General features: G+C 52.9%; 6 protein-coding genes across 6 annotated transcripts; 3 read left to right on the forward strand and 3 right to left on the reverse strand.

Moving 5' to 3' along the window:
* Positions 1 to 529: 529 nt before the first annotated feature.
* On the reverse strand, positions 530 to 4,229 carry J4E90_000607 (uncharacterized protein; the record flags this gene model as incomplete). The annotated part of the gene is made up of 6 exons (XM_051430203.1): positions 530 to 871; positions 920 to 1,078; positions 1,127 to 2,203; positions 2,259 to 2,352; positions 2,397 to 4,111; positions 4,161 to 4,229. The coding sequence occupies 6 exons, from the start codon at positions 4,227 to 4,229 to the stop codon at positions 530 to 532; spliced, it is 3,456 nt and encodes a 1,151-aa protein (XP_051295690.1).
* Positions 4,230 to 4,975: 746 nt separating this feature from the next.
* J4E90_000608 (uncharacterized protein) lies at positions 4,976 to 7,582 on the reverse strand (the record flags this gene model as incomplete). The annotated part of the gene is made up of 1 exon (XM_051430204.1): positions 4,976 to 7,582. One exon carries the CDS (start codon positions 7,580 to 7,582, stop codon positions 4,976 to 4,978), a length of 2,607 nt encoding a protein of 868 aa, XP_051295691.1.
* Positions 7,583 to 8,866: 1,284 nt separating this feature from the next.
* ASF1 (Histone chaperone asf1) lies at positions 8,867 to 9,882 on the reverse strand (the record flags this gene model as incomplete). Its single annotated transcript, XM_051430205.1, has 4 exons — positions 8,867 to 9,272; positions 9,323 to 9,631; positions 9,684 to 9,723; positions 9,774 to 9,882. 4 exons carry the CDS (start codon positions 9,880 to 9,882, stop codon positions 8,867 to 8,869), a joined length of 864 nt encoding a protein of 287 aa, XP_051295692.1.
* Positions 9,883 to 11,071: 1,189 nt separating this feature from the next.
* On the forward strand, positions 11,072 to 11,760 carry J4E90_000610 (uncharacterized protein; the record flags this gene model as incomplete). The annotated part of the gene is made up of 2 exons (XM_051430206.1): positions 11,072 to 11,635; positions 11,707 to 11,760. The coding sequence occupies 2 exons, from the start codon at positions 11,072 to 11,074 to the stop codon at positions 11,758 to 11,760; spliced, it is 618 nt and encodes a 205-aa protein (XP_051295693.1).
* Positions 11,761 to 11,975: 215 nt separating this feature from the next.
* Positions 11,976 to 13,838, forward strand: J4E90_000611 (uncharacterized protein; the record flags this gene model as incomplete). Its single annotated transcript, XM_051430207.1, has 3 exons — positions 11,976 to 12,194; positions 12,284 to 13,660; positions 13,713 to 13,838. The coding sequence occupies 3 exons, from the start codon at positions 11,976 to 11,978 to the stop codon at positions 13,836 to 13,838; spliced, it is 1,722 nt and encodes a 573-aa protein (XP_051295694.1).
* A 3,881-nt stretch (positions 13,839 to 17,719) lies between these two features.
* Positions 17,720 to 18,719, forward strand: J4E90_000612 (uncharacterized protein; the record flags this gene model as incomplete). Its single annotated transcript, XM_051430208.1, has 4 exons — positions 17,720 to 17,861; positions 17,936 to 18,379; positions 18,434 to 18,580; positions 18,637 to 18,719. 4 exons carry the CDS (start codon positions 17,720 to 17,722, stop codon positions 18,717 to 18,719), a joined length of 816 nt encoding a protein of 271 aa, XP_051295695.1.
* Positions 18,720 to 22,443: the final 3,724 nt, after the last annotated feature.

The raw sequence follows: 22,443 nt of genomic DNA on the forward strand, positions 1-22,443 counted from the left end.
TCGACGGCGAGTCGGTGGGGGGCATATAGGCTCCCGGAGGAGGGTAGGAAGCCAGGTGCAGAGACAGCACGGAAATCTGCTTCTCACATGGGCCCAAGGTTTGCCAGCAAGTCGAGAGGTGGGAGAGTTGTATCAGACCCGTCCATCGACGTGGTTGGCCAAGAGACCCTGGATCCCGGTGCACATCCGCCTTACCTTTTGCATACCCACTCCGTTCCCTGTACAACCCGCTGCGGCCGCTTACGCCGCAACTCGCGACTACGCTTTGCGCGGCAAACGTCACGGCCACATTACGGGATCTCTTCTTGAACACAGCGCGAGTTAAATTTTTGATCATTTTGACAGACTAGCATCCAGCCAGTATGCAGGAACGCTAGAAAAGTGACCATGGTACTATATGCATATGGCTACGAGACACATTTCTTTCGCCAGCGGGTATATCCATACTCAAACTCCGTGACCATTGGCCCACACGACAACAACAACACCGACAAATACCAACACATTAACGCCATATTCCAGGGGTATTTCAACTCCGCTGCACATTCAATGCTGTCTGTCCGCGCTCTGGGTCTGTCATCTTGATGATCTTGACATCGGACGTTTGCGTGACATTACTCATCGACTGTGGAGTGATGAAGATGAACTGTCGCCCAATCGAGCGTCGAGCAGCCTGGATGATCATATGCATACTCCTTTCGCGGTTGACGCTGTCCATGAAGACGTCGAATTCGTCGAGGCAGCGGATAGGTGAGCCCATTGCATCCCACAGGGAGAGGAGAAGACACACGGTAGAGTACGACTTCTCACCTCCCGAGAGGGTCTTTGTCTGTCTGCCGTCTCCGCTTCGCTCCATGATATCCGGTTGAACCTGATAGAATTAGCGCCGTGTGCGAGTCGAACTGATGTCCAGACTTACATGGATGTCAAGAAGAGCCTTCTTGTGGTCGATGCTAAGTGTACCTCTGAACTTGCGCTCACTCAACAGATAGTTGAACGTGACTCGCGCCCGAACAGAGATGCCAGATCTGAATTGCTTCCACCGGTTGCGCCGGTTGTCAAGCGTAGTGATGAGTTGCTGCGCCGGATCAGCAAGAGTCATTATGATACGTGTGATCAAACTTACGTTACGTAAACTTCTTATGTCTTCAAACTCCTTCATTGCATCGTGGTGCTTCTGCTTCGCTTCAGTTGCCGCCCGCGTAAGGTCCAGCTGTGATCCACCGAGCTCCCGTTCAGCCTCTTCCCTGGTTTTCGCCATTTGAACCATCCTCCGTTGTAGGTCTTCGGAAGTTGAATTGGGGGGGACGAACACACGCTCACATATGCTCGTCGCACCCTCAGTTACTTCGGCGAGGCTTTGTTGCGACTCCAAGAGCTCTTCTTGCCAGTTTTTCTTTACATTTTCAGCTTCGGCAACCTGCTCGATGGCTTTGTTCTTTTCCTGGAGCTCTTCTTGTCGTGTGCCCTGAAGAGTTCGAACTGTCACGTGCGCCTTGTCGAGCCGGGACCGGAGATCAGCAACAAGCTTCTGTGCAGCTTCCATCTCCTGCTTGTTCGCCCTATTCTCGTCGTTGAGTTCGATCTTTCGCGTCACCACATCTTCGTAGAAATTCATGGAGTTCTTCAACTCTTGTTGAGCTTCCGCAAGCTCTGACTCCCGCACTTGGATAGCTGCTTCGTCGGGAGTTGCTTTCTCCAGTTCGATTTCAAGTCTTTCCAATTCCCTGGAAGCAGTTTGGGAAGCAAGTTTCAGATGTTTCTTCTGGCGTTCGTGGTCCTGTAACTGAGCCTTGCATTTGTTGACCTCATCATGCCGCTCACTGGACTGCTGCTGCAAGGCCTCAAGTTGTCCCCTGGCCTGGGCCAGATTCTTCTCTTCTAGTCTGTGTATGCTATTAGCGAATGATCTGATATTGAAGCGCCATACGCACTGGATTCGAGTATCTTTGTCCACCTGCATACGCAGAGCTCCGGTATACGGTGCGATCGGACTGTTGTTGATACCTCCGCCACTGTTGTAGACAAAGACACGACCTTTGGTTGTGTCGCCATCCGCAAAGGTAAAACACATCTTGACGTTCGTAGTAGGCGGCCCGCGGTTGAACATAAACTGAGCGCCTTCGTCCATGTTCTCAATGAGCACGGTTTGCTCGATTGACTGGTTGATGATGAGCTGATTTCGAACAAGATCGTCGTCAAACTACGCGATAGTTAGTGAAATACTTCTATGTTGTGGATGTATAAGGCATGTCTACCCTAAGTGCCTTCATCCATGTGGTAAGATTTTCTGCGGGCTCATTGCCATCGGTGTTTATAGGCGTCCTCTTGCCAATGTATATCGGGGCAGACCTGACATCGTTAGCGTTGTTGATTAAGCAGAAGATGGCGCGCACCAGCCAACCCTTTTCATAAGGGCTGATAGTATATTCTGGTCTGGCTTGCTAGTGACGACAAAGGCGTTCAGCGTTTGACCGAATTGCTTTTCAAGAATTCCGCCCCAATCCTGCAAGCGCAGCTTCACATGACGGCCCATGGGCCCAACTGGTTTCTCCCGGAATCTGTGCTCGGACTCGATCGCACGGAGTAGCTCGCTCAGCCTTTGGCGATTTTGATACCCATCGTCCCAATTACTCCGACCTGATTGCATTCTTTCGATGGATGCCCGTATACGTGCAACTTCTTTTTGAGCATCGTCTACTTTTCGATCTGCTTCGTCCTGCTCCTTTTGAGCAGTCGCCAGTTGGTCTTGTAGCGCTGCAAGTCCAGTATCATGGCCCTCGAATGCTAACCTGGCAGTCTCGCACTTAACCTTGGCGTCATCACGCTCTCGAATCTTTTCTGCGTGGCGGCCGTTGTCTGCTTCAGCCTGCCGTTGTCGGTACTGTGCAATCTCTGCTTCCAACTTCTGCACATTCTTTTGCCTTTCCGTCACTTCACCTTGTGCAATCCTTTCATCAGCTAGTAGCAGCACGAGTTTTCCCTTGACTTCCTGGAACTTTGCTTTGGCATCAAGTGCCTTTTGCTCTGCTGGCTCCATCTCAGTCGTGAGGTCGGTGACGTTTTGTTTGGCGGCTTCGTGGGCCTGGTCCGCCAGCTCGTAGGCCTTTCCTGCATCTTCTACACGTTGTTGTAGGGTTTGTATGATTCTCTCGGTGTCTGCGAGTCCGTTCTCGTTGTGCGCAACATCATCTTCGTGTTCACGAACCGTGGCCCATGCTGCTTGTCGAGCAAATTCCGTTTCCTTGTCTCGCATCGTCTGTAAACTTGCCGCTTTTCTGGCTTTCTTCTCCAGTGCTTCCATTTCGCGCCGTAGAGTCGTGAGGTCGGTTTCTTTAACCTCGGCTTTCGTGTTCATTACTTCCAAAGATTGTTCGATCTGCTGATAGTCTCTGTTCAAGTTCTCCAACTGCGTGCCCTGGAGGAAGAACTTGTACTTGTCTTTTGGCGTGGAGTGGTTCAGAAACTGTCTTGCCATGTCCTGTGTCAGGACGTTCATCGGATTGTCAATCTGCATGGAGAAGGCGTCCAGGATGTCTTCGAGCTCCGCTTTCTTGTTGGTGACGAGTTTGTTGTTCACGTTCTTGAGCTTGAAGCCTGAAGTTCCGGCTCTGTTGAAGTGTCGTTCCACGATGATCGAATCGCCGTACTGCGCGGGCTTGTAAGCGAGTGGCCCTTGGTTCTTGATCTTGACAGTCACGGAGGCATGGTCTTTGCCCTCCTTGATGAGACTTTTGAGATTCTGGGCACGATTTGTAGCGGTAGCCTTTCCGCCCAGGCAGATTGTGAGAGCGGTGAGCACGGCGCTCTTTCCGCTGCCGTTGTGTCCGATGATGAAGTTGATCAGAGGCCCCAGGGTTACTGTCAAATGTTCATGACACATGAAGTTGATGCACTGGATTTCTTCGATAATCCCAGAATCCGTCGCGACGTTTTCCCTGTCTGCAGTTGCCCGGTGCTCTTTCTGCACCTGCTGTGTCGCCCGTATTTCTCGTTCGCGCATGTGTTCGCCTTCGTCATCGGAGGAATCGCTGCCGCTGGCTGCATTGGAACGCTCGTCGTCCGAAGATTGATCGCTGCCCTCGGATTCAGATTGACGGGGTCGCTTGTTCTGGGCGATGTTAGCATGCGTGCCGTTGGCTTTGGGGCGTTTGACATACGCGACTGTTACTGCCTGAGCCGTTGGGATCAAGCCCATCTGTGAGAGCGCGAGAGCGCTTCCCAGACATGACTGCGACCACAAGCCAGAGGATCGACAGGCGCGGGTGGGCTGGAGGTACGGTTGCAGGTGGAGTTTGCGAGTGAGGTAATCTGAACGCGCTCCTTCCCCGCTGAGCCGTTCAGGAACCGCGCTAGCGTCCGTGCATTGTCCAGCGAATTCACCCCCACGGTACTATCACGGCCAACGGCTCTCATTAATATTTACGGGAAGAAATCACTCGGACTGAAGACCGAAGCGAGGTGAGAGAAGACACAAGCGACGCTTTTGGATCGCTATTTGGTCATAGCCTGAGAAGACCTTGACTTCACTGCGGATTTATGCTGGCACGTGACACCGCGTCGACGCGCGCGATCTAGGAACTGCCCCGGTAGCTACTCTCGTCCCGAGTAATTCCAGGCGATTTCGCATCGCCATGGTCTTGCGACAGCCCATATTATTCGCACGTAAGACTCAAAAGAAGTTGTACAGTTGGATTGCACTACCACGGCCTGTTGGCAGCAGTGAAGATACGACTACGGTGCACGTTAGCTCGCATCCACGCACATCACGATTTGATCTCCCTGCATGCCATTGATCACAGTTCTGTCTTGTCTGATTGTATTTCGTCTATACTTAAAAGTCGCCAATGCCGCTTCACGTGTTCCGAAGATGGGTATATCGAGTGTTAGTACTGCGACCGCTCACTACTATGCAAGATCAAAACTCCGCTATGCAAAACGTCATCCAAATCGCGCTGTTCCAGCGCTCCAAAATCTACATGACGACCTGTTGGAGGTTAGCAAACAATTCTTGGTGCATACCGGACGTGCAACTTACACAATCGCCCTCCTTGGGTGCCTGCCCTATGCCCATTTCATCAAATGTCTTGGGACCCTTGCCTGCCGCCGAGGAAGCCGATGAGGCTGGCTTAGGCGGTGTAGGTGTGGCCGGCTTATTCGCTTGTACTGGCGCAGGCTTCGGAGGCGGCTGCTGCTGTTGCAACGTCTGCACCCTGTTAGGCTTGGGCATGTTGTCGTATCCGCTGGGACGTCCTGATGAGCCCGGCCGTGAGGAGGGCCGAGATCCTTGCCCTGGCGTAGTAGTCGAGGGCCTGTCCATTCTCGAAGAGGTTCTACTCTCCTGGCCCGGTTGAACGGTAGATGGACGGGTATGCTGGCGAGGCTCGAGAGGTGCAACGTACCCGATATCGGGCAGAGTGGGCGCTTTCTTAAGTGGCGCCCCCTGTTGTTTCTGCAGCTTGTTACGTCCATCTGGTGCACTGTATCCGATATCTGGAGGCTGCGTGGTTGATGGACGGGGTTGCGCTTCCGGGCGCTGAGCACTCGGCCCTCCAGGTTGTCTGTAGCTTGCAGGTCCTCCTTGTGGCAGCGGCGTGCCACGGCCACCACTTGAAGGACGGCCGCCACGCCCTGGGCCCATATTATCTACGCTCGTGTGAGGGCGCATTGGCATCGGCCCCATATCATAACCTGGCCCGGGGTTTGGGCGCGGGCTGCCGCGGCCGTAGGGATCGTTTGGAGGGTAAACGTTGGGATTGATGTTGAACGCTGAGGATACAGGTCGAGTACTAGAAGCTCTCACCTCTGGCGCAAATCCGCCCGCGATACCTGGCCGTTGGGGGCTCAGCCGAGGAGGCCCATTGTCCATAGGATATGGCGCTGCTGTGGAAGGACGATCATAGGGTGCCGACATGGGCGCGTTTGAGATCATTGGAGGCTGGTCAGACATGGGGTATGGCGTTGTACTATCGCCCCTGGCTGGCAGTCGGCCACCTGGGGAGCTGTCACCGTAATCGGAAGGGCTGATGTCGTTGATCGACGGCATGGGAGCGTGTGATTTCTGCAGTCTCGCCGGCCGCTGGCCTCGCATGGAGCCGTGCTTTGACTTGATCATGTTGATGGCAACGTTCTCGTGGTCCTTCTTCGATAGTGTCCGCGACAACTTGGAGATGCTCTCTATACGCGCAGACGCGTCCTTGTTGCCGTTCTTCTCGGCCTTGTCGTACCATTCGAGCGCTTTGTCCAGGTTGACAGGTGTGTTCATGCCGATCTCATGGAAGTACCCCATGGCGAACTCGGCAGTCGCAAGGCCGGCTGCGGCGGCACGTTGCGCGTATTGGTATGCCAACTCTTCGTTCTTGTTGAACTCTCCCTCGTGCCCGCAGAGGAACCACTTGCTGATAGCCATATCTGCCTCGGGCTCACCCTGCCTAGATGCGAGCGCGTTGTAGTGCAGCGAAAGGGTGGGATTGAACTCACAGCCTAGACTGCAAAGCTCGTACGCAGAACCCATTTTCAGCTGAGCCTTTGCGAATCCGAGGTAGGCAGCTTTCTCGATATTCTGTCTTGCACCCTTCTCGTCGTAGGGCAGAAACATTTCCGGTACGTTGATCTGAGGCAGCTCTCGCGCCTGCAGCATGCCCAGCACGTAGGCACCCTGCGGCGCATTCTCATCCGCAGTAGCCGCAGCCTGCTTGATGAGATGCACTCCCCTCGCAAAGTCTTGTGGTTGTCCGTGCTGTCCGAGTAGCGTCATCATACCAAGGCGGTAGTTGGAGGCTGAGTCGCCTTGTTCCGCACCGGCTTTGTAGTTCTGCAGGGCCTTGATCGGGTCGTTCGACTGCTCGAACTGCATGCCCATCCGGTATTCGGCCCTCGCATATCCCTTTGCAGCCGCGCGGGAGTAGCACCTGAAGGCCTCCTTCTTGTCTGCGCGCATGCCAAACTTGCCAAACTCCAGCCACATGCCCCGCATGAAGGTCGCTTTCGGATGGCCCTGGTCGGCCAGGAAGGTGACTACGTTCATGGCATCGAGCCGCAGCTGGTGCTCGACCTGTGGCGTTGCCGGCCTCGCGCCCTGGATCTCTGAAATGCGCTGCTCGTGCAGCTGCGCGGCGTCTACGTACTGCAGCGCGTCTTGGGCCCATGCCAGCTGCATCTCCGGGTCGTTGGAGTTGAGCACGGGCAGGCGCGCATTCTCCAAGACGGCCTCTTTCTCATCGTCGGACGGCGGCACGTTCGGGGGCTTGTTGGGGAGCTTGGGGAAGGGCGAGAAGTTGGGCGAATCGTGGCTCTGGGCAAACTGGTTGTAGTCGTGCGACGGCTGCTGCTGGACCGACTGCGGCTGCACATTGGGGGGCTGGCGGAAGGCAGAGGAGATGCTCGCTTGCCGGGCGGGCCATTGGTCGTTGTGGACGGGCAGCTCGTTCTGGTAGCTCGCCTGCCGCGGCGGGAAGTTGGGGTGCTGTGACTGATTGTAGCTCTGCATGGGGGACATGGCGCCGTTGGTACCACGAGGGCCGTTGGCTTCCAACTCCAGATGCGCGATGTTTTCCTGCATGTTCTCGGGCACTTCGGGCATGATCCTACCGCCAAACCTACGTCAGCCGCAATCTCAGGGCATGCACATGGCGATGGGCTAGAACGAACCGCTGAGGCGCAGGCGAGATGACTTCAGGCGAAGGAGCCGGCATATAGTAGTCATCGAAGCCTCCTGGCACAAAAGTAGCCCCCAGCTTGGGCTGGCCTTGGTGGTAGCTCATTGTCGTGGTGCGATAGGGTATGCGCTGCGGTGCTCAGATATAAGCGTCAGCCGTTGTCCAAGGGAAGCCGTCTTCGATGCACGTTGCCGCCTGGCCCCAGGGACCGTTCCGCGCAGCCCTCATCGAGGCCGCCATGCATGCCGAATGACGCGTGGAGCAGGAAATGAACGTACCTTAACTTGGTGGGGTGTGGCCCTGAGTCGCCGTCGCTAAGTGCAGACTCGCCGGCAACCCTTGCGATCTGTCGGATATCGTATACGAGAGCGGGCGATATTCGTAGTCGTATATGGTGCAACTATCTCGCCGGGCGCGGTTGTATAGGCAGTCGAGAGTGGCGGCGGTGCAGGTTTGAGGGGGGAAAGAATAAGTCTAGGGAGAGATTCGAAACGACCGACGAGTCCGTTTGCTGAAACAGGCGCTGGAGAGTCGTGTAGTCCTGGGGTTCTGCCGTGTGTGAAAGGTGCGTTGTTTGACGTCAATGGCCGAGTGAGTTCCTCAGGCTTGCACACATGTGCACTCTAAGGGTCACAAGAACAGGAGCGAAGGATCCCGAAGGTGGTGACCGGCATCATTAACGATGTCGCCCCCCTTCCTGTCCTTCACAGTTACTATAAATGTTTCGACACACGTCTCGGAAATCAGCCTCCGAGTTCCCACCACTGCGCCATTCACTCAGAGGCTGTGCAGTGACGTTGGCGTTACTCGAACCACCACTTTCAGCCTGTGTAGACGGATCCGCGCAGGCCACATCCCGGATCTAACGGCAGGGTAAGAAGACCGTTGCGGAGATGAATATCAAGAGGCCACGTACTCGGGCCCAAGAATGGCTTGCGCGGCTGCGTGCATTCTTGCGGACGATCTGAGCTTCAACCACATATCTACTATCACGGCACGCGGTTTGTCACGTAGTATGAAGTGCTCTCTTGCTGGATCATTCGTAATTCAACTTCTTCGTGACAAGGTGAAGACTAGATCGGGTGGACACAGTGGCGAGGCGACTGCTGTCTACATGACTAGAAGAAAACCACAAGGCGGTAAATATCGCTTCCTGCTCGAAGCACCCGCGATGGTGAAGTATGCAAGCAAGGAACCCGGCGCGACATCTAGTGAACCATGACATCCGCACCAGGCTGTTGCTGCTGCGGGGCACCTCCTGGCTGTTGTTGGGCTGGCTTGTCACCGCTGGCAGCGCCCGCCTCACCCTCGTCCATCTCCATGTCGTCATCTCCGCCCTCCTCACCCTCTTCCTCCTCATCGTCTTCTGAGTCCTCGATATCGATCTCCTCGCTGCCGGCCTCGGACTCAGCGTCGTCGTCAGCGGCGGGGCCTGCAGTGTCCTCGGCACCTGCCATGGCGGCATCCTCACCCTCGGCGGCGACACCTTCACCCTCAGCCTCTTCGGCCTCCTCCTCTTCCTCTTCCTCGATACCGTATTGGTCGCCGTCGGCGGTGAGGTCGGCCTCTGGCTGCTCAGGGGGGAACTCGGGGGGTGCAGACTCGTCGGAGTCCCTGAATGGGTTAGCACTGCCAGAATAGCACCAGTGTCTGTAGCTGCGTACCACTTGATGGCGAAGCGCGTGACTCGCGGCTTCTCTGCCAGGATCTGCCTCTGCACCTTCTCAATGACGGGCTTGGTAGGCGGGTCCAGTGCCAGCGCCTCGTCTGTGTACTCGTTGTTCACATAGTATCCGACACGCACAAACTCGCGCTCATCGTAGCTGCAGCTGAGCAGGATGACTGTGACACCGATGATCTCGCTGTTGGGGATGCGCGTGAGGTTGGGAGCATCGGCCTTGAACTGGAACTTGTTGACGCCAATGGGGAGGGGGCCGACGAGGACAGAGTCGAGTTCCTGATCATACTCGTTTCTGCGGGGCATTGATCAGACGTGTTCACGAGCAGGAGCGGCAGTGGACTTACGAGGTCGCAGAGCCAACGTAGGTCAATTTCCACTCGAGATCTAAATTGCCGTTAGTCACCGTGATTCTTCTTGATGCTGGGCGCACCTACCCTTCTGTAGTTGCTCGAGACACTCAAAGGTGATCTCAAACTCGTACGGCTCGTCGAAGCGCGCGGGGTTGTTCTTGACCTCCACACCGAGAAGCGACACGACAGACATTTTGAAAGCGGAAGTGATGAAGCGAGAATAAAGGCAGGTGAGACGGTCGGTATGGACAATGTGGTGGGATTGAGAATTGAGAGGCGTGCGTGGTGGGGACTCTGCAAAAGGCGGCAGGAAAAGGTGTTTGTTATGGAAGCGGTGAGGACGTGCGTTAGATAGATCGCGGCGGCAACGATCAGTGGATCTTTGTCCTAGGCTGTCGCGGGTCGCGTTCAACTAAAAGCGTGACCAGGCGTTACGCGTTCGCGTCAGAGCCGTGTCCTACATATCTTCCACGCCTGAAGAGAACCCGGAATAACCCACCAGGCATCGCATCGCTCCGTGCTTTGTTCCAGGCCTATCATGTACTGATGCTGCGATGATTCTCGCGTCTGAGTAGTCTTGATACGTACATAGGTAGCGAGACGGATCCAGTCGACTGCATTAGCTTCACCCCAGGGCTGCATCCAGGAACGTCGCAGCTACGGTCGAGGCTATCTTCAGCATTTGGAAAAGGGTCAGTCTCCCCCTGATTTAGTGAGCGGTCGCTCGCCAAGTATGAAGCCATGCTACCAAGCCACATGTCACAATCAGGCGTTGTGTTCAGGCCGGAGGCAACTGAATGTGTCGCAATGTGCCGATATTAGTACTTGCTAGACTCCAAGGAACGAATTGTCACGCAAAAGCCTCTGCTTCTTCTCTACAGTCATGTAAGATAGGTTTGGCCAGATAATGACTAGGGTAATGACGCTGACAAAGACTGATCCGCCGTAGTCGATGTATCACGGAAGCGCTAAAGCGGGGCGGGCACCTGGGCAGTCCTGCTAGGTCGTAAGCAAGCAGCCACCACGTTTCCTTCCAAAAGTCGTGGAGACGTCTTGAGTTCATGCAAGCAGGGCATCAACTTCATGTGCACGTCCTCTGACGAAACTTGGCACGAAACGTAGCTTGGTATCTACGTGGCATGGTCTTACGCCTGAACCATCCTAAACTTCCGAAGCATACCTACCTACGTAGGTACCATTCCGGAATCCAACATCCATAAGTTCCCAATAAAGTGGAGACCGGGGAAGTGAGTAACGTATTGCATGCCCTGTTCGATCCTTCGTGTACCGTGTCGCTAATCGCTGCGCAGAGACATTGCATCGGATCTTACGTCCGTAAGGATTCCGGCTTTCCACTACCAAGCTTCAACAGCACCTCAGTCATGTCGAGCCCATCGTTGTCGAACCAGAACGGATCTCAAGCTTCCCCACCAGTCGAAGTCGATAAGAGGACACAGCAGCCTGCACCGCGCGTTCGCCGCAGGAATCGACTCATTACTTCTTGTCTCGAATGTCGACGGCGGAAGTTGAAGTGCGACAAAGGCCACCCATGTACACATTGTACCAAAAACACGCGACAATGCGTTTTCATTGCCTCCGGACTTGATGCAAATGCTCAGGCAAAGCTAGCCGAGGTTAAAGAGCAGATGGGTCGTTTGGAGAGGAGCCTTGAAGAAGATGTTGCGCGCAAGACAGAAATAAACTTGAGAAATACTGCAAGCTTTTCTAGGGTTGGTACACTCCCTGGTCAGGAACAGTCAAGCGACCAAGAAGACGACGAGGACACCAAGGATCTCCGGCCGACACATCTCGTTACTGAAGATGCAGCTTACTATGAGCCTGACGACGATGTCAACGACGACATGGTCGATCTGGGCTTTCGAATGGGCAGAGTTCGCATCACAGAACGCATTGGGGGACTTGTTCGTCCAAGATTGTCGGATGAGGTGAGTCTCCACGTGTTTAGCATGTCGGATCAAACTGACACCTTCCTCGTAGCTTGCTACAACACTTAAAGAGTTACCAGATCGCGAAACTCCGTCTCTGTCTGCCATCGAAGAAGATGCCGTAAATTGGTTAGCACCCACACAAGACTATGTCGCTCCATCTTCAAACTTTGTGTTGGCGTCCGGAATCGACCAAACCGCTCTTGAGTCACATCTGCCTGCTCGGGTCGTGGTTGATAAACTACTCTCTCAGTATTGGGTTGCGGTGCATACCATAGCCCGGACCGTACACCGCCCTTCATTCGAGCGACAGTATCAGAACTTCTGGATCAGAGTCAACATGGGCATGGAGCCTCGCGCATCTTTCCAAGCAGTGCTCTTTGCGGCTTTGCTAAACTCAGTCGTTTCAATGACCGACGACATGGTGCAAGTCGAGTTTGGTGTTGAAAAGCAAACCATGATAGACAGCTTCAGGGAAGGGACGGAGGCAGCGCTTGCGCGAGCCAACTTCCTACGCACTACAAAATTGGAGACAATTCAGGCTTTCGTGATGTACCTCGTAAGTCTACCGTCTTAAAGCGGGTACACGACAATTTACACTAGTCGTGACCGTTGACTTCACCAGAATTTGCTAATAACCTCTTATAGATTCCGCTATGTCGCAACGAAGTATCTCGCGCCCACTCTGCACTAACTGGGTCACTTATTCGCTTGGCTGAATGTATGGGATTGCACCGGGACCCGACGACCTACAGCTCCTCGCCGGTTGAGATCCAAGTACGGCGTCTCATATGGTACCAAATATGTTTTCTGGATCTACGTACTTGCGAAGCTGTTGGCCCACGTCCGCAAATTCGGCTCGACGACTATGACACTCGCTTTCCGCTGAACATTGACGATGTTGATCTCGACCGTGCTGAGCGTGGCGAGGGCGAAATAGACGTCAGTAAAGATCGCAATCACTTCACCGACATGACTATTAGCCTCATGCGATTTGAAGGATACGAGATGCATCGCTTCCTTTGGACCGAGCGTCCAAAATTGGATCGCAAACGCGCTGACGGAAAGAGCGAAGTCACAATCACTTCGCTTCTGTCGCGAGTTCAGTCATTCCAAGCGGCTATGGAAAAGAAGTACCTTCCCATGCTGTCCAAGACAGAGCTATTACACGTTCTAGCGTCAGAGCTATACGGCATCGTCTCGAACCGCTTGTATATTTCCATCTTACAGAAGTACATTACTTCTGCTCGCAGCCGAATGCCGGAGCGATTACGACAATTGACACTAAGCGCAGCGACCATGATTCTGGAACATGGCATGGCAATTGAGCAGCATCCAGTGCTATCTTCCTGGGCATGGATCGTCGGTGCTCTCCATCAACACCACTGCGCGCTTCTTCTCGTAAGCGAGATTTACGTAGCAAACCCGGAACCAGCGATGGAACAGCGAATATGGAAATGTCTGGACTACTCGTTCAATCTACCCACTGGACTATCCAACGTTGAGAAAACGAGGATGGTTTTGGAAGAGCTCGTCGGCAAGACGAAAGCCTACTCTGCCTTGAAAAGAGTTCGTGTTCCTGCCGACATGCCGCAAGCAGGCCTGGAGCCTCGACAACGCGTACAGAGGGAGGAGGGTGGACGTGATGGAAGCACGCAGTCGGAGCCGAGTACTTCTGGTCCACTTTCGCATTTACTGAACAGCAATGCAAACCTGCAAAATCTCGTACCGCCTTCGCCGTCACCACCACAGACTTCTCAGGTTCAGTCCACGTTAGTACCCAGGCTCAACACGTTTCCTGGCGCTATGCCGACTGTAGACTGGGGTACCATCGACATGCCAGCGACAGTATCTGTTTCAACCTACGACGTCATTCCTGGGAATAGTCCAGGCAATCTGATGCCAACCACCGCCCAGCAAGGTGAAAGTAGTAATAGTAGTCCGATTTCTACCATGTACGAGGGTGGAATAGCAGCTGGTTCTAACGGTAACACTGCGATGGACGCTATCAACGACATCGATTGGGTAAGTAACACTCTCGCCCCACCACACACTGGCATTGCTAACCATGATGTAGAATGATATCGAGGAGATGTTCGGTGATGCTGAGATGGGGGCGGGCAATATGCTTATCCCGCCTTTCGCATTTCCTTCTTTCTCAGCTTCGAATCTGCAGTGGCCGGCTTCGGGTCGAATGCAGTAACCTCATATGGTACTATAAGCACCAATATCAACTCCGTTGTCGTATCACGCATCACTCCATAAATCATTGGTGACAGGTCGTCATACCCGGTTCAGTGTTCAGTAGTGGTTTGCTGTTGCAGCGAAGGGTTTGGTACGTTGTATTTAGCACCAACTACCTACTCTTTCACATACGATCACAAGCGTTCCTCCATCCATCGTTTCATGCTAATTGTAACTTCTCGGTCGCTTTTGATTCCACGAGCTGATATACTCAGCACCGGCCCGTGTTAGGGTCAGACCTACAATTAGACGTTGTTAGCTGTCTTCGTCCGTGTAAAGCTAACTGTGTGTATACAAAAACTTACCGGAAAAGCCAGTCAGCAGTAACTTTCTCGCCGCCGGCTTGGCAGCCATTAACCTCGTCGGTCAGTCGCTTAATGCAGTCTTCTTTGTTGAGGGTCAAACCGCCTCGGCCTTGCCAACCCACAGCGAAATCAAACTTGATGCCCGCGTACGGGCAATTGGCGCAAGCGTATTTGGTTTCGCCCTGATTGAAATAGCCTGCGAGCCTACCGCTATTACAAAGGTCCCTGATAGCACCCCTAGCCGCGTCTTTGCAGGCTTCGGTGGCCCATTTCTGGCCGCTGTCGGGAAAGCAGCGGGCTATAGTGACGGTGGCCGAAGACAAGATAACGAGGGGTTTAGAGATCCTCATTGTGACAATCGTGATTGAAGAAGAGTCTGGATTGAATATTGTAGTGTGATGACTCGAGGCTTGACGGCGTTTGGAAGCTTGGCTCTTTTACGGGTCGATCGGTAATGACTACAACGAAAGTCGCTCTCTTTGGAAGTGACTGGCTAAAACGGTCTTGGAAATGTGTTCCGTGCAATTGCTATATAGACTAACCTTAAATTAGCACAGGGTGGACAAAGCGCAGAGTGACTCCACAATGTCGGAAAACTTGGTGTGTCATCTTGCAGGGAAGCGTCTTTCAGTGAGAGAAAATGATTCCATTGCATTGAATTCAAGATGCCTGTGATTTGTTTTATTACGGCGGTTATTCCGTTACAAGCGGATGGGGATTACCTACTTAGTGAACTATCTAACTTAGGACGACTGATGATCCACTACTTCTAACCAGCTTCTCCAGAAGAAATGATTCTTTACAAAGGCCTTGTGCGCGGGTATTACATCAATCACAAGCACACCGCGCTCCCTGGATTCATCTGACAGTGCTGGCCCGGCTCTCCAACCTTACAACTCCCACCGGACGGACAGCTTTGTAGCGTCCACACTCCACAATCTGCTTTCACCTGTCCGCCATTGAACGGACATGCCTCCCTGATCGCTTTGAATGGGTTGGTACAAGCATTCTGAACATCTGGCTGAGACTTCCCTTTCTCCGTATACAACAGGTTGCAAAGCTCTGGGGCGTTCGCGTCCATGGTGAACGTTGCGTCGTAACGATTGTTGTTTTTGGGATCGCCATTTCCCCCTGAGTCGGCCCCGACTTGCGTCCAATTTGGTTCAGTGCCGGCACAGAATGTGCTGATTCGCTCATCAGTCATCACTATGGAGACGATTCGATCCGCATCGGTAGTCCCGTGGCTTGGGAAGCAATCTGGCGTTCCGACGTGAGGATCGACGGGGGTTTGAGTGGCATTCGACGGTGTTGGTGTGGGAAATGGTGGGGTCATGGTAGAGGCAATGGGAGAGGTCGAGGTAGGGGCAGTGGGAGGGGGCGCGGTGGAGGCATCGGAAGAGGCCGAGGTGGTATCGGGAGAGGATTCCGACTTGGTATCGGGAGGGTCGTCTGGGAGTGGGCCGGAAGGTTCGATGCCCATGATCTCTTGGTAGTCAGGTAGTGGAGGGTCTCCAACGAGGGTTACGGTAGGCACAGGAGCGGCTGATGAAGACGAAGACAGAGATGACGACGTCGTAGTCGGACCATCAGTCGTAGTAGGACCATCAGTCGTAGTCGGGCCATCAGTCGTAGTCGGGCCATCAGTTGTAGTTGGGCCATCAGTTGTAGTGACGTCAGGGTTTCCACTTGGCTGCTCAGGGTCACTATCGCTTCCAGGTGGTGTTGAAGGAGGTGTCGCTCCCGGTGGCAGAGGAACACCCCCGTTAGGCACTGCGTTCATTGTCAGCTTCGCTCGAGACAAGTACTTCACCCATGCTTACCCCATATAACTCCACCAGGCCCGATGATTAGAGGAATGACAATGATCGCACCACTAGAATCCGTCGTGGTCGTCGAGGCCGTCGTTGCTGTTGTTAAGGTCGTATATTCGGGAACAGTGGAGGGAACGAACTGCATTGTTTAGTCAGAAGACGAATCAAAATACTGCTGTCTGCGGTTGACTCACAGTTAAAGTCATTACACTTCCAGCCGAATCCGTCTCTGTGAGCACAGTCGATGTTGAAGATGGTGATATGGTTGAAGACGGTGATGGGGTTGACGATGGTGATGGGGTATGAGACCCAGGGTCTTCTGGGCCTTGAATGCCATTCCCTGGAAAGACTATGTCGGCGATGGTGTAGATGAAGCCATTGAGCGACCAAACTCCGCCCCAATAGTTGTCGTTCTGGATGCATTGTTCGATGATGTTCGAGAAAGCTTCGTTGCAATTCTCAATGGGCTTGGTGGCGTCTTCTCGTGTAACATTGAAAAGCATCGAGCGTGCATTGTAGGTAGCAATTTTGCTGTTCAGTGTGCTGTTCAGTGTATTGTTTAGTGGTGGGAATCCACCAGCACAGATGATGCCATTGGGGTCGTTCAGGGCACCAGAAAGAAAGCTGGCGATGTCTGCGCCTGAGGGGTCCCCTTCTTTGCGGGGCTGGTTCGAGTCGCAATCTGCTCCGTTGACGACGGGGATGTTTGAAACAAGGAAAGCAAATATCGATATGGCTTGGAACTTCCACATGATGGAGATAGCGTCGGCGATGTAGTTTCCGTGCAACGACAGTTTGGTAGATTTCTGGGCATCAATGAGTTTCGTTGCGGTTTCCAGGCTTCGTCTGTCAGTAAACGCCAGTACATACCTTGATGGGATCCAAATAGCTTCTCTTCTTTATTGGTTTTGTATGATCCTCACCGAATGTATCTCAGTGGTTGCTTATAGCAGCTCAACAAAGCGAGGAGCATCGGGAAAGTTTATACCTAGGTATTCCAGTTTCCAAACTTCCAAGGCTGACTAGAAGCACAGTGGGGTCTTGACTAATTTTACATTGCGATTGAAACAGGTTTGGGGGCCGTAAGTCAACGTAAGCTGAGTGCGGCCCCCGGGGGTTTGATTTTGGCCCCGGGGCTGCTGATGCCTAGGTACAAATGGGTCCTGGATAATTTGAATATACGATTAGAATGGATTTAGGGGCGGTAGAGTAACGTGAGCTGAGCGCAGCCACGGGGGGCGTAACTCAGGAATGCCACTCATGGGAGAGATGATACCTCACTGGAGGAATCTCAAACTTTCTGCCCCCATAGTCTTACCTCCAAGTCTCAAGTATTCCAGGAGAAGATCTACAGGGCTGAATTAAGATTGTGTCCCGGTTTCTCAGCCGTGCGGACTAGCTTTGGGGCTCTTCTTACGCAACATCTTCACACCCGGGCAGATGCCTGCGAACATATCTAGCATGCAATAGCCTTCACATATTTTAGCACTCCTCTCTCCCTCTAGATTCGAGAACACATTTTGTGGCAGTTGCTCTACAACTCCCCGTTCAGCATATCCTTTAGTTCTTTGGCGTTCAGTCTATCCTCAATCTTCTCTCCCGAGGTCATCATGCGGTCTGAACTATTCTGTTTTCTCTTTATGAGCATCCAGGCAGTACATGTTTCGGCATGGGCCCTTCATTCCAGTTGCAGTGGTGGCACAGCAACTCGAGTGGAGAACACCATGGAAATTGTGTTCGAAGTCCTGGATTATGCTTCAAAGCGGGCACAAAACACACAATACATACAAACCGATGCGACACTCCTACAAGACCTTCTTGGAGCGCCAGATGAGCACGACCAAGCCACTCTGAATCTCGCACATAGTAAGTTTCCTAATTCTCCAGCCTTGCCCAGGTGCGCAAGGTGATCTGGTACAATTTCTAACTTCGCCATGTAGCACAGTTCCAGGGTGCTATAGATACTACAGGACAAAGGCAACCGCCCGATCGAGGTGTCCTGATATTTTGCTCGGACGATCATCTCACATACCCGGAAGATGGCTTTCGGGGTGTGTATTTCGATAACGGCGATAACAGGCAAGCGCAGATTCGTTCCAAAGCTCCCGTCCCTGGTGCTACTGGACCATGCAAGGGCAATCTTCGTGCCTTTACTTACCCTTTCGGGTTCAAAGATGGATCACAGCCTGGTGGCAACGCCGTGGTTCTCTGCTCGAATTGGGATGGAAGCGCAATTACATCAACCCAAGGTGTCAAAGGCGAGATCGGCGATTGGCGAAAATCTGGAGACTTGAGGAAATATTCTCAGGGCATCGAAACAGTGGGACAATATCTGAGCTTTATGATCATACACGAGTTGATGCACGTCGCAAATCTGCAGCAATGTAAGACTTCGCATCCACTTACATCTCGATATAGAGAACTAACAGGTCCAACAGGTCCAGCAGCACTTCCAGACGGCAACATTGGAGAAGTGTATGGATACGAGAAGATCGCTGGTCATGCACCCGGCGCTACAGGTGGCAGTCCTCCTTCGGTAAACAACCGCCAACACAATGCCGATTCCTTTGCGTTCTTAGCGTCTGGTATGCATCACTCTCTCAATTCATCTTCCAAGAGAAAATGCTAATGTTCAATGCAGCCTGGTACCTGAATCTGTATAAGTGGACGAATGGCGCAGCAGTCCTCACAAAGAAAGCTGAACGTCCGCCGAATGAGTTGTAGTTGAGAATGGTGTTGGTTTCGAAAGAAACTTCTAGGGTCTCCAGCGTAGTTCTCAGCAACTTCTCTTTCGTATACTTCACTGGCAGATAGGGTTAAGAGTTGAAAGGGTGTACTAGTCAACGTAAGGACAGAGGTTGTTCAAGCTTTTGTTACAAAAGATACCCAGGCAGTCTTTTTTCCTGTGATAACAATTCCAATACCTGCACCCGAAATGACCTTACACTCCCGAGGTCGCCTCATTCGAGGATATGGCTAAAAGGTCCTAGAGCCCACGTTCACGTCCGGTCGTGTACTTCGCATATTTTTATCTCGATGTAGGGTGCAGGTCTGTTCAGTCTTTGTGCGCTTCTTCGTACTTTAGAAGCAGGGGCACGACCAGCGTAAAATCTAAAATAAGTGCGCACAACTTGCACCCCTGCTCTTCGAACGTCTTTCGGTCACCTGTAACAAACGTCACGTTGCACGCAAGCCAGAGGGGCGATATACATCGGGCTTAGTAAGCTGAGAATAGACCTTGGAGTATAAGACCAGGCAGCCGCCCGCCATTTCCCCGTCCATCGTCTACTAAACTTTACAGAACAACCAATACCACACAATGGCAACCCAATCAAGCGTTGAGGCGAACCCTAAGTCAACTACTATCGTAGACGCAATTGTTACCCCGCCGCTACCAAATTGGAAGGAGCTGCGCGACCTTCCCGCGCCTAGCGGCCCACTGCCCGAAGACGACGAAGATGACGAAGACGATGCGACAAGTAAAGAGGAGGCCTTGAAGCCGAAAGAAGTAAAAGAAGCCAAAGAAAGCGAGGAACGTGACAAAAGCGAGAAGTAAAACGATGTACGTATTATAGATGAGAAGCAGGGCAGTGTACATAACGACAACCTCGCGTAGGCTCTAGGATACGCACTCCTTTGTTGCATCCGGTGGAAAACATGTCTCGAACGTGGAGAATGTTTCCAACGGCTACCCCATATCGCTAGATATCCTATTGCTTCTGCGTTCAATGCCGTTTACAGAACAGAAGCTTACTAGATACAGGGGTATTAGTGTGCAGAATGGTGGTGTGGTGTTGCAGTGGTGGACTGGGTACGATATATACGCCAACACCCACTCACTCTTGGATATCCCACCTACTCACACAGCAAAGACGGAACAAAAGAAATCTATCACCATTACTATCAAGAACTATAGAGTGACTTCTTCATCCTTCTCAGAGCATCTCTCGTGCCTTGTTACGGGGCAAACTCGTATAACTTTATATGTATATAACTGACCACAGCACCCTACTATGTATCACCCCACCACAACTTGCATCGCCTTACCCTAACAAACACCAGCAGAGATGCTCCAAAATACAGCCACAAAACTTCTCTACCTCCGCAACTCAATACTGGGTCACCTTACGCTTCTGAACCCCTGGCCGCGAGGTAGACTGAGCTTAGTGACATACCCTAACATCGATGACACTTGGGACGTGCGCGCTATAGTAGTCACGTCGGACGATGCTCATTATCGTGAGGGTGATCGGGGCGAAGCTGTTCCGCCTCGGAGACACGAGATGGATGAATGGACTGCCGCTTTTGAGCAATATTAGCGCGAACAAAAAGAGCAGGTCGCATCGCGATACTAGAGGCCAGAGCAGTCATTTTGTTTCACTTGTAGCTTATCTTGACAAAGCGATGTATTTGGCCAAAATCCTTCATAGGCAGAATGCGTAAACCTACATGTGACTGATGATCGGGAGCATTGCTGGGATTCGATTGGATCATGTGTGGTACAGGGATGACGAAGCCGTTTTGACTTCATGTGTGAGCGTTAGAGTCACATGTAAATGACGGGAGTCATCTTGACGCGGTGGCTTGGCGTGACATATCGTAAAGTTTGTTGAAACACCGCACAAAGGCTGTAGTATGCCAGAGTCTAGGCTTCGAAGCACTGGAAGCATACAAAGAAGTTATGCTTTCTTTGCAGCCTGCTCGGTACTTGCGTAAGGTTCAGCTCCGTTCTAGGGCTTATGGATTGGCGGTACGGAACGAGTCCCGGCGGTAGTGGAAGGTTCAAGTGCGGCAATCGCACAAGAAGTCAGATCTAGATCCGCGTCAGACAAACCCCTGCTGGGTATTCTTGTCTCGCAGCCCGGAAGAGGTACGTTTGATGTTGCTCTTATCGCCACTGTGGGGAAGATAACGCGGGTAAAAGAGTTTCGAGATTGACCTCAAGATAGCGCATAGTGATGGCGCGTAGGACAAGAGGCTAAGATGGATGATTGTGGTTATTTCTGATACAAGTATTTGGAAGTGAGCGGCACTGTCAATCCCCCTTGCTGTTCGCACTATAAACTGCCAAGTATAGGGTTCGCGCTGCGGCGGCGCAGGTGTGCCGCTAGACGAAGAAGCACTCACAACTTGACATGTGAAAGCCGTGGGTATTTTGTGCCAAATGTGTTGATGGTGGCGCGAATACCAACGGGCGATCGTGGAGAGTATAGAGTTTCGGCTATCTAGGACGATGGCTTATCGTCGGGCCTTCCTCGAGTGTTTGAACACGGCGCGGCAAGGTTAGGTTGCGAAAAACAAGAGATCTGGTAGCAGGGGCTATTGCAAGTGAGTGATGATGCATGGCTGGGCAAGCGCGATAGGCGACTGAGGGGTGGCTCCGTATGCAGGTCCGGTCTTGGTATATTGGAACACTGCAGCGTGTATAGCCGGAGCGACAAAGGAAAGTGCGCATCCCGGGTATGGTCACGCTACGTGAATAGAGTGCGCCTTTGACTCAGACTGCGGTCGCTGATTTCTGGATTACTCAAAAAATGAATGACATGATGTGTTATCGGAGCGGGTGCCCAAGATCAGAAGGTCGCGATGTCAAGATCTCAGGCGGTGGAGGGTTGTGGAGGGGTGTTCCCTGTGTACGGAAGATTTCTGGTGACGCATCTGCGGGCTCGGAGATATGAGCACTAAGCGAGAATTGCAGTACAACGTGTCCATGAGGCAGTTGCGATGGCGGGTCTGGCAGCGACGTGTTAATGCCAGCGTGGGCAGGAATAAGGTCGGGATGAGTTGGCGCTCGCAGATTCAGGGGGTGACCAGTGGAGAAATGCATTGCTGGACTTGCTTTTGCCCAACGGCACCAGAGGGTGGTGGACGAAGAGGCAAGATATGCAGGAAAGCGGAGTTGTGGATTGCCCGCAGGAGGCGCGACCCGTGGTCTTACGCCGTGCAGCAGCCCCCGGGACTTGTACCTTTTTAATTGACGAGCCGAGCGTCCGTCTGCACAATTGCTGTTGGATAGGCATTGATAATTACTCCAGCCGCGTGCGGGCCTATCAACGCGCGTTGGAGCGACTTTGTGTCAGCTCGCTATGGGTATACCGAACGTTTTAAGAGGCAATGGGAACAGGAACAGGCCGGGGGTCACCCTATTGACGGAACCGCGTTAGTGAACAAGTGAACAGTGCTTGAGGTTCCTGATTTGCCGTGTGGCTGCAGGATGCCAATGGCTGGTGGTACACGGCAGCGTTTCATGGGCGCGACCAGGAGGCAGGCGCACACAGGGCTGGTCCGGGCGCGGGGACCAAGACGTGTTGACTCGCAGGCGCGACCGTGTTGGATGCTTCGGTCGTGGGCGTGCAGGGGTGCCACGACAAAGTTTGGGATGTCCTGCACCGGCATCTCAAAAGTTGCTAGCTGCCCTTCTCCTGCATTGGGGCACGCAGCCAGCAAC

This window comes from Alternaria incomplexa (genome assembly GCF_024043165.1).
Source record: "Alternaria incomplexa strain BMP 0042 chromosome Unknown scaffold_1, whole genome shotgun sequence".
In the NCBI taxonomy this organism is placed as follows: domain Eukaryota; kingdom Fungi; phylum Ascomycota; class Dothideomycetes; order Pleosporales; family Pleosporaceae; genus Alternaria; species Alternaria incomplexa.